Source organism: Gobio gobio (genome assembly GCF_949357685.1).
Source record: "Gobio gobio genome assembly, chromosome: 16".
Taxonomy (NCBI): domain Eukaryota; kingdom Metazoa; phylum Chordata; class Actinopteri; order Cypriniformes; family Gobionidae; genus Gobio; species Gobio gobio.
Window position 1 is genome coordinate 46402098 of NC_137109.1, and position 17156 is coordinate 46419253.

A 17156-nucleotide genomic window follows, 5' to 3' on the forward strand; every position below is an offset into this window, starting at 1 on the left:
AGAAACCGAGCAGTATTTATGCTATTATTTTACCTCTTATAAGACGAACGTGATCATCTCTGAGCTCCGCCATAACTTCCGCTAAGTGAGGTCAAAATACGAGCCTGGTCATAGATGTATACGTAGATGCCTCGTTAGCGCTTGCACGGATCAGTAGAATGAGGCATCTACGATCAATATATCTATGACCAGGCTTGTATTTTGACCTCACTTAGCGGAAGTTATGGCTGAGCTCAGAGATGATCACATTCGTCTGATAAGAGGTAAAATAATAGCATAAATACTGCTCGGTTTCTCGCAGAAACTGATGGTTTGGCTAGATAAGACTCTTATTCATTGTTTGGTATCGTTTAAAGCCCTTTGAAGCTGCACTGAAACTGTCATTCGGACCTCGAACCGTTTGGGGCCCTTTGAAGTACATTATATGGAGGAAAAATCCTTGAATGTTTTCATCAAAAAAACTTAATTTCTTTTCGACTGCAGAAAGAAAGAGATGGATATCTTGGATGACATGGGGTTGAGTAAATTATCAGCAAAAGTGTATCTAAAAGTGAACTAATCCTTTAACGACTTATTAAGCAACTGAGAGTTGTGTGATAATATAGTTTACATTTTGCAAGTATGCTGTATGTATGCAGATAACGTAAATAACGCACTAACCTTGACATTCCTCTCAAGATCTAAAGTGATTTGAATGGCAGTCGACAACATTTGAACGCCGGTTTCTCGGCCACCAACGCTGCTCACCCCCACCTCTGTGGGGTAAATGGTGGGGTCCAGATGACCTGGGCAAGTGAACCTGGGCATTTCCAGTTTCACAGGAATAGGGGAGTCCGGCACCTCCGCTGTATAAAGAGCCAAAGACGCAAAAATCATTTGTCAATTCAGAAAAGGATACCGGTAATCCCTTTTTCGCCATGCAAAAACTACAGGAAGAGTTTAGATGTGATCTAACAGCTCACCTTTATGATACAGCTCCACTCTTTTGCTCTCTATGGTCAGGAAGTTGAGATTTGGATTGTTCTGGTGTTGCGTCACACTAAAAATCTTCCCCCCTTCCAAGTCCAAAATGAGTTCTCCATGACAGAGGTCCAATTTACGTCCAGCTTCGTTCTTAAAGAGAATGGTAACAAAATTGGATTTGTGAAATGTGAATTGAATTGGTAGTGCTACATTTTTACTGGTATTGGTATCCGCTTCTGAAATGTTGCTATTGTGACAAAGCTACACCTATATCAAGCAATTTTTCAGTTAATTTACCTTGCTATCGGTCATGGCTTGAAGGCGACCTTTGCCAATCAGCACCGTTAAACAGAGCAGACTGAGGGCGTGGCTGGACTGAGGCTCTGAGTGTTTCCTCCTTTTTGATTGCTTGGCTGAGTAGAAGTGAGGCTCATCTTCCTCAGAGTCAGATTCTGGCATGATAAATGAAAAGACTAGGAATCAATTTATAACCCTCATGTCGCGTTTCAGTGTTGTGTTTAACCCATTTTTCCTGAAAACTGCTAGTTACTATTATCGCATTGGATTAAAACCTACAGACTTTGCTCACACAGGGTATAAAAACTAAAAAAGAAAAATGTCCCCACGTTGTTACCTCATTGATCTGAGCGTATGCACCTCGTTTTTTTTTTTTTATCATAGGTGAATAAGCTTGAGTTAACACTGAGATGCATAAGCTCAGATCAATCAGTCAGCTCCAGAAATAATACAATATGTGATAATATAGCATAATGAATGAGAGATTTACCAGCAATTTCAGATGCTGGTCACTTTTGACCAGGAAAATCAAATTAGGTAAAGGATTTTCAACACAGCACAGGCCAAAACTGTGTTATTTTTTAACTAAAACTATTAAAACAAAATAAAATCTAAATATTGAATGTAAAAAAAAAAAAAAACTTGCCTTGACAATTAATTTAAGTTGAAATGAAATAAAATTAAAACTGAAATAATAGAAGTTATATAGAAACATTAAAAACTAATAAAAATGACAAAAGTACAACAAATTAAAATGTAAACAAAAATATAAAAAATAAAATTCAAATAGTATTTAAATAATACAAAAATAACCGTGAGCCAAAATTTCCATAATTTGAAATATGAAACAGATGATCATGACTGACCCAGCCTGAAGGCAGATTTACAGAGGTAAAATTCATCATCTTCAGGTCTTTGCTGATGGGAGGGACTACGAGAACTTTGAAAAGAAGAAGGAGGAGCAGGAGGAGGGGACGGAGGAGGTGGAGGGGGCTCCCACATCAGCAGGTCATTATTAATCCTGGGGAGAAAGAGTTACAAATTTGTATAAATCACATTACACATTATCATATAAATGTTAATTTATGCTAAAGAGGGTATTTGAAATCAATGTTTAGAGATTAAGCTTTAAAAATTGTGAGTGTTGAGCAATACCTGTTATAGATGCTTAGAAAAGCCTCTTTACTTGGCAGAAGGATGTAAGCTACAGGAAACGTGATATCAACCACATACTGACACTGACATATACACTGAGACTGAAATTCTTCCATCTCCTCTGGGTCAGCTGGGATCACCATCTGAGAAAGAGACAGAGAATGAGTGATGTATAAGAATGAAAGAAAGACAGACAGGCAGACCGGACATACCTCTTCCGTCTCAAACATGGTGCGATTGGATGAGAAGGGAGAACTGTTCTTCTCTCGTAGTTCACATGGGTTCTCCAGAGACATGGAGCCCAGCCCCAGATCCCTGTTCACCCCTTCACACACACCCACACCGTCAGAGCCTGCTCCCTCACTCACTCGCACCTGAATCCTACAGGTGGAAAAGAGACGGGAGCTAAGATTGATTTACTAAGATTTGTTATCTAAAGATTTGTATAATATTGTACTGTATTGTATTTTACCCAAAGCATAATCTCAAAGACATATAGTCACTAACATACCTGGGAATGCCATCAGGGTTCAGTGGATCTGGGCTCTTCTGCACACGGATACAGGGAAATGCCTCTCCCTCCCAGCCCTCAAACACTCCTACACACACACACACACACACACACACACACACACACACACACACACACACACACACACACACACACACACACACACACACACACACACACACACACACACACACACACACACACACACACACACACACACACACACACACACACACACACACACACACACACACACACACACACACACACACACACACACACACACACACACACACACACACACACACACACACACACACACACACACACACACACACACACAACACAAATTAATTTAGAAAGAAAATACCATTGTATCCTCAACACTAGACCGTAGAAAGAATCTAAAAAGAGCAAAACCGAAACTAAATCTAACAGAAACTAACTATATATTTTTTCCTTTTAGAAAAATGTGCACTGACCAGCAACATTTATAAAAAATTGTAAATGGGAATTGAATTTCATCTTGTAAAACAACAATAACAACACATTTAGTCCAGCATATAACGCTGGGCTAAGGCAAGAGATACAGACACTATATTCTGAATATATATATATATATATATAGTTTAGAAGTCAGTTTAGGGTTAGAGGGTTGTTTCTGAAAGACGTTCCATGCTCATCATTTATTTAATAAAAAATACAGCAATATTGTGAAATATTATTACAATTTAAAACCTTTTTTATTTTATTTTAATCCATTGATAAATGTAATTAGTTTCTGTGATGGCAAATTATCAGCATCATTACATCAGTCTTCAGTGTCACATGATTCTTCAGAAATCATTCTAATATGCTGATTTGCTGATCAAGAAACATTTCTAATTATTATCAATGTTTGTAACGTTATAAAGTGTCTTCTGTTACTTTTGATCAATTTAATGTGTTCTTTCAGAATAAAAGTATTAATTTCTTTCAAACTTTTGAGCGGTAGCGTGTATAACTGAAAAGAATAAATGCTGCTTTTGATCTTTGGATGCTTTACCGTGCAGATCATTGAAACAGGCCTCTAGTAATTTGGTAAGTTTGGCCCCTGGGTTGCAGGGGCCGTCCTGCTCAATGTCTGGCCCCTGCTGAGACTTCAGCTCCAGATTAGAGATCTGCAGACTCAAGATCTCGCTGCGCACTGCGCGCTGGCTTTGGGGCCGCCTCAGTCCCGGGGGTCGAAGGTCAGGGATGGGGAAACGGACCTTCAGCACGGCATAAGGAGACTGAAGCAGGAGAGAAGAGTGGAGCTCCAACAAATGAGACTGCAGAGATAAAGAGAGAGGAGTAAACTCTACATTACAACAACTTTCATTGTGAATGGTTTAAAAATAAACCAAAACACGTTTTTGGTGAGGAAGGGGTTATTGTTTTTTAATCTAGAGACCTCTGCAGCATGCACTGTGTTTCTTTGGGGTGGTGATGGAGAGTGGGTCAGGGCCTGCAAGATGTCCTCCAGTCGGCCCAGAATGTCAAGGTCCAACTCAGAGCTGAGCTCTGCGAGCTCAACCCGGAGTGAGCTGTCTCTGCGCACCACACGCCGCCTGCTACCACTCTACACGATAGAAAACAGCAAGAACAGTTTCATTTAGACCTATATTGAACATATAAAAGCCAAAAACACTTCTCACAAGTCAATGCCACAAGACTCTGTCAAGCTGCAGTACCTTACGCATGTGCTTCTCAGACAAACTGTGGTGGAACTGGGCACAGGGTCTGGCAGTGGTGCCCATCGTGAAGAGACCGGCTGACTGGAACTGCAAAAGCTGGGAGAAGAAACATACGTGCATTTCAAAAGAACTCTTCCAGAACCTTCATCAGCCTGCAAGATGTTTCCTGCAGGGGATTTGCAAGCTTTTGGCCGTCTGACTTGTCATAACTCAAACTGTATTCACATCTGTTTTAAATGATCCTCGAGCAGTTGGCAAAGCTATTGAGGTGACTGTATTAAACCATTACACCACTGTAATAATCTGGTGAACAACTGGCAATTTTCTGGTAATAAGGCCGTTTGACTTTTGACCATCCAGATTGTAGACCAGAGTGCAACAGGGTTAAAAAAAGAAGAAGAAAGAAACAAAATGTTCTGCAAAATGATGTAGCAAATGTGTTTCACGAGGACATATAATGAAAAACAGGACTTTCCAGCACTTTACGTAAAGAAAGAGTTCAAATATTAGCACGAACAGTATTCAGCATTAGGTCGGTATGTGGAGGCCAGCCAATCATAATCACAAGTCCTTTACATGTAGTCTTCAAATTGCAGCTATTTAATTCGAAGCATATTATAATTTTAAGGGTCAGAGAGAGGGCAGAAAATGGTCATTAAAAATGGTAACACTCTAATAAGGCTCAATTCTTTAACTATAGTTAATGTATTAGATTTATTATTATTGTAACACTTTAGTATGGAAAACACATTCACTATGACTTTTGCCTCAATAAACTCCTAATTTACTGCTTATTAATAGTTAGTAAGATAGTTTTTGTACTAATAAACAGCCATTATCCTAGTAATATCCATGCTAATAAGCAACTAGTTAATAGTGAGAACTGAACCCTAAAATAAAGTGTTACCCTTATTATTAATGGTTGTTATTATTATTACTACCACTACTAATAAATACAAATATTAAACAAAATAAGAAATAACTACTGTAATATTTCACTGTAGAAAATATATTATAATAATAATTGTATTTACAGTACAACTACAATTATAATATTTATGGCTGTCTTAATTTCTTCTGAAATGGTAAAAATCCAACATGTTTTACTTAGGCAGAAAACCACAGGGAGCCTTTAAAGGAAGGGTTTCTCAACTCTGTCCCTCGAGATCTGCATTCCTGCAGTTTAGCTTGAACCTTGATTAAATTAGGGTTGGCAGGAAAGTGGACCACAAGGGGCCGAGTCGAGAACAACTGGTTTATAAGCAGTTTTCATGAAAAGTTTGGGAAGATGGGGGATGAACTTAATAGTAAAACTAACAAATAAATTAGGACTGATTTTGGTAAAAGAAACACATTTTATGAGTGGTCTTCAAAGGACAAAAAACATAAAATGTGAACCATTCACCCAGCCCAGAAAGTCTGACAGATAATAGCATTTGGGTGTAAGAGTCTGAAGATGAACTGTTTACTTCTGTGTACTGCGGACTGCCCGAGTCCCACAGGCACTCCAGCAGTTCCAGCCTGCTGAAGGAGAGGTCGGAGGTCGTGGCTCGGATGTGTCGCCCTGCACTGCGCATCTCACATGCTAGTTGCACTGCTGCACCGGTCACCCTGAAGATCAGAGGGAGTCAAAAGGAGTGCGTGTACATACATATGCAGTAGGGTGACCACCTGTCCCGCTTTGCGTTGTACCGCACAGCATTTTCACCCCTTGTCCCGCATGTCGCATATTGAGAAAATGTCCTGCATTTTCATCAGTCTGTTGGTTTTTAATGATCATATTGAGAAAACATGCATGCGTTCTTTTGCCTTTTTAAAAAAGCATTTTATTTATTATTTTTGCGGCATCGTTTTTCACCTATATTTAACAGCGCTTCGTCAGACGTAACATCCCACCTTACACAAATACAACAGCCGTTTTTTAAATCATATCCAATGGTTGAAAAGAAAGGATTAAACACGGTCACTAGTAGGTTGTGACGGCTGTCAATCAAAATGTGGAGCTGTGATTCGTTCCATGTGTTCCCTGTCAGAAAACGAATGGATAGTGCTGTATATAAATTAATATATAAGATTAACTAATTTCATGTTGTTTTATGTTTTATTTGTTTCATTATTTATTTAGTTGGATTTTAGTTGCACTTGGTCAGAACTGTTTCAAAAATAGTTATCTGCATGATACCTGCTGCCTTTGGGCTCAGTGATGCTGAATTTAAAGTCCTCATGAAATCAAAATCGATCTTATTTACTTTTTTAGCCCACATTACAGGTCTTAGGGTGAACAATTAATCCGTGCAAGTTAATACACATAAAACAATTGTTTGCCGTGGTAATCTTTAATCAAAATCTGAAAAGTAACATCCGGTCTTGAATGGCGCTCCCTTTCCGATGACGACTATGCAACGGCTTGGGTTTGAATATCCTTAACCACTCCCCTCCAACCGTTAGTCTGCTATGAGCGAGAGATGGAGAGGAGGAGCGCTGAAGTGAAACCCTGCCCTCTATTCAATATTCGGTTTTGCTTGGAAATGCGTTACAGCACTGAAATAAAATCAGTTGCAACTTCCAGTTCACTGGGACTTTAAGATTATACAACAGTTTCGGGTTGTTTTAGTGTTGGTAACATGTCCCACATTGTCCCACACAAACTTAGTAATTGTCCCACATTTGGTTTGTTTGATGGTGGTCACCCTAATTTGCAGTCAGTGAGCATAATAGTTGATTCCTGCCGTACCTGATGTGGGAGTGGGCACATGCTTTAGCAAAGCTTCCTCTCAGGTTCTGGAAGTCTCTCTCGCCAAACATGCTGTCTTTAAAGAACGCAAGCTCACGGAAAAACAACTGTGAAACCTCGGCCAATGAGGAGAGCCCATCTGGCCCAGGAGGCGGGTCCTGCTCTAACAGAGTCAGGGTGACTCCACCCAGTGAGAGGCGAAGCAACGAGTCTGGTTTCAACGGCTCTGTTTGGCCGCCTCGAGATGACCGTTCTATTGGGGGGAAAAAAGACGAATGAAAACACTGTTGACAGATTGCAAGATAAAAAGTTAATATAACTTGTTTAAAACAGGTTTAGATACATACTTGGAGGTCTGCTACATTGAGGCAAACTAGATAAGGATCCTGGTACAGGATAACGACGAGGACAGTTGAGCATTCCCTGTAAGAGACATGTCATGAAGAGCAAGCCAATCATACACACCGTACATGGGTAGATGATGCATAACAGGTCTATGGACTTGACCAACATCAATATATTAAGATAAATATTTGAATGTATACGGGAAAGTGTGTTATCTTAGATCCTGCATATTATACATTTACGCATTTGGCAGACGCTTTTAACCAGAGACTTGTCTAAGGTATACTGTTTATAAGTTCATACATTCCCTGGGAATCAAACCCATGACCCTGGTGTTGTTAGCGCCAAGCTCTACTTTTTGAGCTACGGGAACTGTATATGGTCACCATTTATACTTATAAATGGTGCCGTAAATTAATTTGAAAATGTAGTCTCTCAATTAGACGTCAAACGAGACGAGACTAAATATGTCCTTCAACAACCTTTTTTTCCATGACTAAGACGAGACGATGACGAGACTGCACCAACGTCCAAAAATGCTGACTAAGACTAAATTAACATGCATTATTGTTGACGAAAATGCTAAAATATTTTGCATAAAATGAAAACGAAGATAAAATCTCTTCATTTTCGTCTACAATCGTCTCTACTTTTCATCATGAGATCAAAATATTCCGAAAGAGTTTGCGCTGTTGCTCAAGTACAGATCTCATATTCCTGTTGCTGCCAGCCTGTCATCTCGTGGCGGAGTCAATACATTTGAACATCCGCGGATACACAACAGCTTCACTATACAGGTGTTTGCAGCAGGTTTTGGTAATACAGTACAGCAGAGTGCATCGATTATTACGTCAAGCACATTTACAGTACTGTTTTATTATGGAGAGTGGTGGAGATGCAACATTGTTAACATTAATGTTAATGTTTTTCTTGTATTTAGCCCTCAGGTATTCCTTATTCCTCACACTTATACTCATTGGTGGTCAAATGTGACCATACACCTTAACTATTTTTAAAATAAATAGCCTATATTTGAGTTCATATTTAATATTTATTGAATATTTGGAGGAGATCTTTTGCTACTAAATACTATTTGTGCAATAAGTATGGTCCATTAATGACCACTTAAAACATTTTTCTTCTAATATTTTTATTATTTATATTACAATTAGTATAGTAATTAAGGTTAAAATAGAGAATTTCAATGCAAAGAGGCAAATTAGAGTCATTTTGTAGCTGGAAAATTAAACAAACATTTTCATTTGTAATGCCATTACCCACAAGGTGCCTGTATGGCTCTTTAATCAATATACATGTAGTCTAGTTGCTCAAAAAAGTATTGCAGATCATAACTGCTTACTTATTGGTGAAATTTTAAAATGTCAATAATAGCGAATAGTAAAGACCCCAAAAAAGTTTAAAATAGTGCTAAAAGGCAAACTTATTTTTCCTTACATGCACAGTAGGCTATATACATATGAATTCATACTGAATCAAGATCGAAATCGATAGTTGTGCCCATCGTCTCATAAGCTAATGCTGATTTTAGGTATCTACGCTGTAAATCAACCCGTTAGCTATGGTGTTGTGGCACATACATTATGCAGGTTATTTATATTTTACTTATTTTTGCCACACAATATATTGAGTTTTATTTTGACTAAAACTAAACGAAAATGACGAGACTTTTAGTCGAATAAAATGTGACTAACAAAAAAAGATATGTGAATGACTAAATATGACTAAAGCTAACAAGGTCATTTGGCACAAGACTAAGACTAAGACTAAATTAAAAATAGGTGACAAAATTAACACTACTCTCAATTAATATGTGGTCAGAAAAGCTGCATGCATAATACTAAAAAATTAGTAAATGCTGTTTAATACAGCAAAATACTAGAGCAAATCTAATGTGACAAGAGAAAAGTATAAATGTTTTTGGAACAAACCTATTCAATTCACACAACTTTTTTTGTCATTGTCTAAATAAAAAAAAAAGTTTGGACACTTGAATCATTCAGCGTCTAAATAAAGGAAATACAAAACTTGCTGAACTTGATGAGAAAACACCTTTGCTGACCTGTGGAGGGTTTGCTTGAGCCAGGCTGCTCTGGCTATGAATGGACGACTCCATATCGCTGTCAGATAATTCACTCCCCGAGCGTGTTGACAACATACTGCTGGTCATATAGCCAGGACCCATCGAATAAAACATCTCTGAGACAGAAGAACGGTCACGATGAAAACACAGAACAACAGACAAGATTCTGGCAAACTACAGAACTACAAATAACCCCAGAGACTGAAGTTACTAAGTTTTTAACATTGATAATAAATGTTTCCTAAACAGCAAGTCATCATATTAGAATGATTTCTGAAGGATCATGTGACACTGAAGACTGGAGTAATGATGCTGAAACTTCAGCTTTGTCATCGCAGGAATAAATAATATTAAAAAATTATCCAAATAGAAAACAGTTCTCTTAAATTTTAATATTTTACAATACTACAGTTTTACAGCATTTTTGATCAAATAAATGCAGCCTTGGTGAGCATAAGAGGCTTTATTTCGAAAACATTAAAAGATAACTATTCCAAACTTCAGATTGGTAGATTACCGTTAAAAATATTAATCCAGTAGTTTGCCATTCTGAACATATGCAGAATTATAATAAGTAGGGATGCACCGATACCACTTTTTCCAGAACAAGGCCTATACTTTTATTTTTGGTACTCGCTGATACCTATACCTGTATTTTCACTGCATTTATAATTTTTAAATGTATTAGGTAGAAAAAACGGACCCACTTTATATTAGGTGGCCTCAACTACTATGTACTAACATTTAAATTAATAATTTGATACAATGCACTTATTGTGTACATACATGTTTTTACCTTGTACTTACATTTTAAAAATTAGCTGCATGTAATTACATATGTAATTAATTTACTTTAACTGAAACTGGGCAGGGTTTGTTAGTTCCCAGTACTTTGCATATGGCTAAATCAAGAGAGGGTAAATGTGGTTACTTTATATGTAAAAGTGTTATTTTATGTATTTTTGAGCAAGATGAGAAAGGGGGAGACATGATTGTGTTTAATGGTGTTTAATATTCAATGTTGGAATTATTAGAACATAATAAAGTCCCTAACTTTACCCTTACACACCTCAATATCAGCAAAAGTGTTTTGCAATACAATACATTGTACTTATTTCTTTGATGTAAGTACATAGTAGTTAAGGCCACCTAATATAAAGTGGGACCGAAAAAACAAGAATATGAATCATATTTGTTGATTTAATTTCTTTAGCAAATATATACATTTCCCTTCAATGCTTAATTATGTCGGTTAAAATGTATTGTACAAGACTCGGTTACTTTCACGGTTCTTTCTATTGCTCAATCATATTTTATCTTTCATTTAATAGCACAGCACATATTTGGAGCTGCTTCAGCAGGGATCGATGCTAAGGGTTTTTTCTACTGGCCTGGTTGGATCAAACTTAACAAAATATTGACTATCTTCACCTCTGTTCTCCATGCTGATGATATAGGGTTCTGTGTCGTCCTCCTCCAGGTCTCTATCATACATTTCTGAGTTCAGCTGCTTACTAAGATCCTCTTCGATCAATCGCAGATCATCAGAACCCAGAGGCCTAGAAACACCCCCACCAGAAACACCAACACCTCCACTGCCTTCTGACAAACAGAGAGAGAAAGAGCACTGGACACTGTCAATCATACAAGAAAATGGCTAAATTCATGCTGGTGCAAACAGCCACATGATGATTGTTGATGCGTCTCATTTGTACTATACATTAGGCCATTAAAAAAGGGACAGTGAGCCATGCTCAAAGACGATGACCAAACACACAACAGACAGAGTGCTCATGTTACCTGATGTCTCAATGCAGAGGGAGGACAGGAGGTCGGTCAGCTGAGTGATCTGACTGGGAGACAGCAGCAGGTGGAGACACCCTACTTTACCATCCAACTCAAACTAAGAGGGAAAAGAAATTCAGAATACAGTTGTCTGTGCGAACAATGAAACAACAATGGGTCTTTTGGGTTGAACTATTCAAAATCTTGCATGCATGCTGAAGCAAAATGATCTGATCATTTGGACATAAATCCTATTCAATTCAAGTTTGTATAGTACAGCACTTTTCACAATACATATAGTTTCAAGCATTTTAGGTTTAGGAAGTATACTGTACCAAAGTAATGTCCATATGAGAATAATATACAGCTAGAATATTATACATGCCATGTGGTTAGTTAACATCATACAACTAACAGCAAACGTGACAGTAGTCTTTTTTTCTTATGCACACAAACCTTGGGCCCAGGAAGCATTTCATTCTGTTTGATTTTGACTGTTGTCTCTATGAATCCAGAGCATTGTCCAATCAGCAGAGGTTCAGGGGGCTTCTGTGTGGGATGCAATGATTGAGGGGCATCGGAGGAATCATCATCTCCATCATTTTCATCCGTCTTATCAGTGTCCCTGCTGCTCGCCATGACATCAGAATGAATCAGCCCCTAAATGGATGAGTTGAATGACACAGTCCATTACAGACAAGAAATGTATGCTTGCCATAGCAACATGTATATGCATGCGTTTAGCAGATGCTTTTAATCAAAGCAGCTTACACAACAATATTTGTAGTACACAATGTTTAAGATTAAAGTTTCCACTGTTTGGTATGACTCGGCTCGGCACACTTTACTTCGGCTTGGTTTGCTTTTCCACCGCAGTTTAGTACCGCTTCCAAGTGGGTGGGATTAAAGACTGATCGTTATAGTTGCGCTGCCACCTCGTCTGATGACCACAATAGAGCCTAGTGTTGTAGTCAAGACCACCTAAACCGAGACCAAGTCGAGACCAAGACCAGTGTGTGCCGAGACCAAGACAAGACCAAGACAAGACCAAGACAGGGCGAGACCGAGTCAAGACCAAGTCCAGACCATCACTCCTTAAAGGGTTAGTTCACCCAAAAATGAAAATTATGTCATTAATTACTCACCCTCATGTCGTTCGACACCCGTAAGACCTCCGTTCGTATTCGGAACACAAATGAAGATATTTTTGTTGAAAGCTGATGGCTGAGAAAGGCTTCAGATAGGCCTCCATTGGCATTCAGTACATTCACACTCCCAAGACCCATAAAAGGCACTTAAAACGTCGTTACAAAGTCCATCTCACCACAGTGACTCTACAGTAATTTTACGATGCGACGACAATAGTTTTTGTGCGCAAAAAAAAATCAAAATAACACCTTTATCCAACTTTTTCTTGTCTTCCGTGTGTCTCCACGATGCATGCGCGAGAATATGACGTAGCGCCAGCGTTCGGACACGTGACCCAGAAGCGATTTGTTTACAAGCAGAGGAAGACGCTAAGCTGTTGAATTCTACATTGTTGAATTCTACATTGATCGTGCTCTAGGTCTCTGCGTAGTTCTCAAAATGGGGCTAAAGTGTGCATTTCATGGATTCCCGAACGCTGGCGCTACGTCATATTCTCGCGCATGCGTCGTGGAGGCACAAACGGAAGACAAGAACAAGTTGGATAAAGGTGTTATTTTGATTTTTTTTTGCGCCCAAAAACTATTGTCGCCGCATCGTAAAATTATTGTAGAGTCACTGTGGTGAGATGGACTTTGTAACGACGTTTTAAGTGCCTTTTATGAGTCTTGGGAGTGTGAATGTACTGAATGCCAATGGAGGCCTATCTGAAGCCTTTCTCAGCATCAGCTTTCAACTAAAATATCTTCATTTGTGTTCCGAATATGAACGGAGGTCTTACGGGTGTCGAACGACATGAGGGTGAGTAATTAATGACAGAATTTTCATTTTTGGGTGAACTAACCCTTTAAATTAATCTAAAAGATCCATATCTATTGTCGGAAAAAAATGACTTCTATTTAATGAATAAATACAATTAGAATAGTAAGACACTATAACGCTGTTACCAATCAAATCACTAACAATAAAACTCACGGCACAGAAGTTGCATCTGAATTGGTACAATTACACCTGCATAAATAATATTCAGATTAATTAACATTACTTACAGTCAAGGAATCCTTTATTCAACCGATTTGTTCAAAGCAGCTGATTCATTTAATAACAAAACTTTGCAGAATTAGCAAAAACACAGTTTAATATGTGTCATTTAATATTAACTTCTTGTTTATTGAACGTTTGTTTAAATCAATATCATTTGCAATCACACTTATATTCATGAAAACAGCTCTCTTGCTCTTGCGATATTCCTTAAGTATACTCTGTTATATAAAAAAACTAAATCTTAGAATTTTGTGGCCATTTATATTAATTTTGGGCATTTTTGAGACAATGCTGCATTGATTTTTAACCCGGCAGCACACTTTAAACTTTAAGCTGTAAGTTTTACATCAAATCACATTAATGATGTTAAATCAATCAGACAATGCACTGGCAATTTAGTAATATCCTTGCAGTTGTGGTCTTGACTGGTCTTGAGATAAAATCCCGAGTCCTCTAAGTCCGAGACCAAGACAAGAACGAGGAGAAATGTACAACACTAATAGAGCCATTTCTTTTTTTCAAGTTGCGTGCGATGGTTGTTTAAAGCAAGTCCTTTAAACAAGTCATTTTTTTGTTGCTGACTATTTAAATCTAAAGGGTTTGGTTTCTTGTGACGTAAATCCAAAGATGCTGGTAGTGACCAGAGCCATAGAAAAAGAGAGTTGCGACACTCTTTGATCTCGCCGCCACCTGGTCACGTGGTTCATGGAGCCCTCAATAGTTCCAAACAACTCCGCCCTGTCAATCTGTTTGAATAGGATTAAGCAGGACAGACAGCAGTTTCACTATATTTGCTGCAATTTCTGGTACATATTAACACAATATGTGCATTGACTTCGACAGGGCTTTACAGTAGCATTTTATTCTGGGGAGAGATAATGTTGATTAATGTTTTTTTGAGTGATCTGGCTATTTTATGTGGGTCATGTGAGTGCATGATTTTACAGCGTTGAGTGTTCTAGCCAATCACGGGCATTTCTGTTGAAAATAATGACCAGTCATATGTTTAATTTACCAGGAATGAGAATCCATATCGATCAAAACAAGTTTTATATCAAAACGCTGAATGAATTTTAGTGCAAGTTTACGTTTTACACAAATCCTCTCATCATAACAAACAAAACACAGAGACAATTTAAATAAAGATTTACTGTGAAGTTTAGTCAGAAGTTTTTGTTTTTCAAGAGACTTTGTGATTTTCCCTACAATTAACCTATATATTTAACACTTCCGTACAAATAAAGTAACAAAAATAGATATTTTAATGTTATAATAGTGATTTGATGATCTATAAAAATTCTATAAAAAAGAGAAAAAATGGCTAAAGAGCCAATAAGTGTTCCTCTTCCGCCATCTACTGGTTAGTGCTAATTTCTTTTATAAAATGTTGTTAACCTCCGAATGTTATTTTATGATACTCACATAAGCATACACAACAGGTGAACATAAATGAATGATTCTGCATATACAGAATTGAACCCAAGAAAGAAGTTTTAAATAGTGTAAAAAAAACAATTTTATTCAACTCTTTTTATCCAGGCGTTATTAATATTCATTCATAGGCGGCGTTATACGTTATTCCTTGAATGGGCTGACTTCATAGAAACGCATTCGACAGAAAGATCTCAGAGAGACTAAAAACTGTTGAAATATGACCGATAGCATCTGGATATAGTAGCTGTTGCAGTGCTGCTCACGTTATCTAACTGCAGTTAGAGTCTAACGATCTATTATAACAAATAAACATTAACTATAACGCGCTGCATAAAATACCACTTCTATTAATATTCCTGAGAGGTCAACTAATGCCATAAAATCTCAAAATATGCAGTAATTTCATCAATTTGCCATCGAGTGTGCTTGAGATGCACTGAAATGAATGGGGCTCAATGCTGGAACTATTGGTCGCTCCATGACACGCTTTACTTCCGCATTCCTCAGTTCCTATGGAAGTCTATGGGAGTGTCCTAGCTCTGTTTTTCAACGGCTCTGGTAGTGACGATTCTCTCAGACCAATCAGTGATCTGCAATGTTTACAACGTTTTAGTATCTGTACTGCTCGCTTGAAACCTCAACCGAGGCGGTACTAAAAAAAGTACCTGGTACTAGGTACTGTACACAGTGGAAAACCCCCCAAAAGTAAGCCATACCGAGCCTTACCATGCAGTGGAAAAGCGCCTTTAGATTAATACACAAACTAGAGCAGAAGTAAAATGCAGAAAAAGCATTCATACTAAATGTAAAGGCCACTAACTAACAGGCTGTAGTTTCCCTGACCTGTGATCCTCCCAGGGTCTCATAGAGCAGCTGTACAGAGTTGAGCTGAAGGATCTTGTGCAGGAAGGCTGGTGGCTGGTGGATGTCTACAGGCACTGTCTGGCTTGAGTCTCTCACAGCCTCATCACAATAATCCACCCTGCATTATCACACATCGCCACCGGGGACAGAAACAATTTGGTCACAAACAATGGAATGCGTTGGTTTTGAAGGATATGATTGATGTTTATGAGAATTTTTATCTTAACCTGTGAGAATCGATTAAAAGAATGTACATTAAAAAATGTAAAGAGAATTTTGACTAGAAAAGATATGTTTGTACAATAACATGCAATACTTTTGTTTAGTAAGGATGGATTAAATTGACCAAAAGTGACAGTAAAGACATTTACCCCTAGTATCACAGACAAGGCATAAGCTAGTCCAAAACAAAAATGCATTTGCGCTGTTTTAACTGAATCCTTGCTTAATTTAAACCCTGTCTGTGAAACCAGGCCTTAGAGTGTTACAAACATTTTTTTTTAAATAAATGTTTTTCTTTTGAACTTTCTATTCATCATGAATCCTGACAAAATATGTAACAGTTTCCACAGGAATATGAGACAGCACAACTGTTCCCAATATTGATAACAATAATAAGAAATGTTTTTAAGCAGCAAATCAGCATATTCAAATGATTTCTGAAGGATCATGTGACACTGATACTGGAGTAATAATGCTGAAAATTCAGCTTTGATCACAGGAATAAATTACATTTTAATATATATTCAAATAGAAAACAGTTATTTTGAAGTGTAAAAATATTTCATAATATCACTGTTTTTAGATGACATTAGTTGCCACACTATCAACTCATCATACTTTATAAATAAACAGGCAACAAATATATCCCAAAATAAATCCCTAGATGTATCAGGATGGAATGCATGGCTTCACCGTTTAATGCGCATCTCTAAGGCAACCCCAGCCTCAGCGTCCAGGGAATGGTGCTCTACTCGCACTATAGTGTCCAGGAAAGTGACTTTTATCCGACGTAGGACTGCAAACACACAAACAGGCCAAATAGAAATCAAAAATACAATG

General features: G+C 37.9%; 1 protein-coding gene across 3 annotated transcripts in view; it reads right to left on the reverse strand.

Moving 5' to 3' along the window:
- The window catches only part of atg2a (autophagy related 2A), a 34469-nt gene that overhangs the window by 14484 nt on the left and 2829 nt on the right, over positions 1-17156 (reverse strand). For 2 of the 3 annotated variants that reach the window (XM_079839051.1, XM_079839050.1), the window contains exons 4-22: positions 17010-17112; positions 16074-16212; positions 12063-12266; positions 11622-11724; positions 11253-11423; positions 9801-9937; positions 7723-7798; positions 7376-7628; positions 6111-6252; positions 4639-4737; positions 4359-4526; positions 3972-4236; positions 2927-3014; positions 2628-2796; positions 2416-2558; positions 2127-2281; positions 1261-1415; positions 963-1113; positions 661-845 (exon numbers count right to left, since the gene is read on the reverse strand). In XM_079839051.1, coding sequence (XP_079695177.1) covers positions 661-845; positions 963-1113; positions 1261-1415; positions 2127-2281; positions 2416-2558; positions 2628-2796; positions 2927-3014; positions 3972-4236; positions 4359-4526; positions 4639-4737; positions 6111-6252; positions 7376-7628; positions 7723-7798; positions 9801-9937; positions 11253-11423; positions 11622-11724; positions 12063-12266; positions 16074-16212; positions 17010-17112 — 2906 coding nt within the window. The remainder of the gene's footprint in view (positions 1-660; positions 846-962; positions 1114-1260; positions 1416-2126; positions 2282-2415; positions 2559-2627; positions 2797-2926; positions 3015-3971; positions 4237-4358; positions 4527-4638; positions 4738-6110; positions 6253-7375; positions 7629-7722; positions 7799-9800; positions 9938-11252; positions 11424-11621; positions 11725-12062; positions 12267-16073; positions 16213-17009; positions 17113-17156) is intronic. The other variant, XM_079839052.1, reaches the window with a different exon arrangement.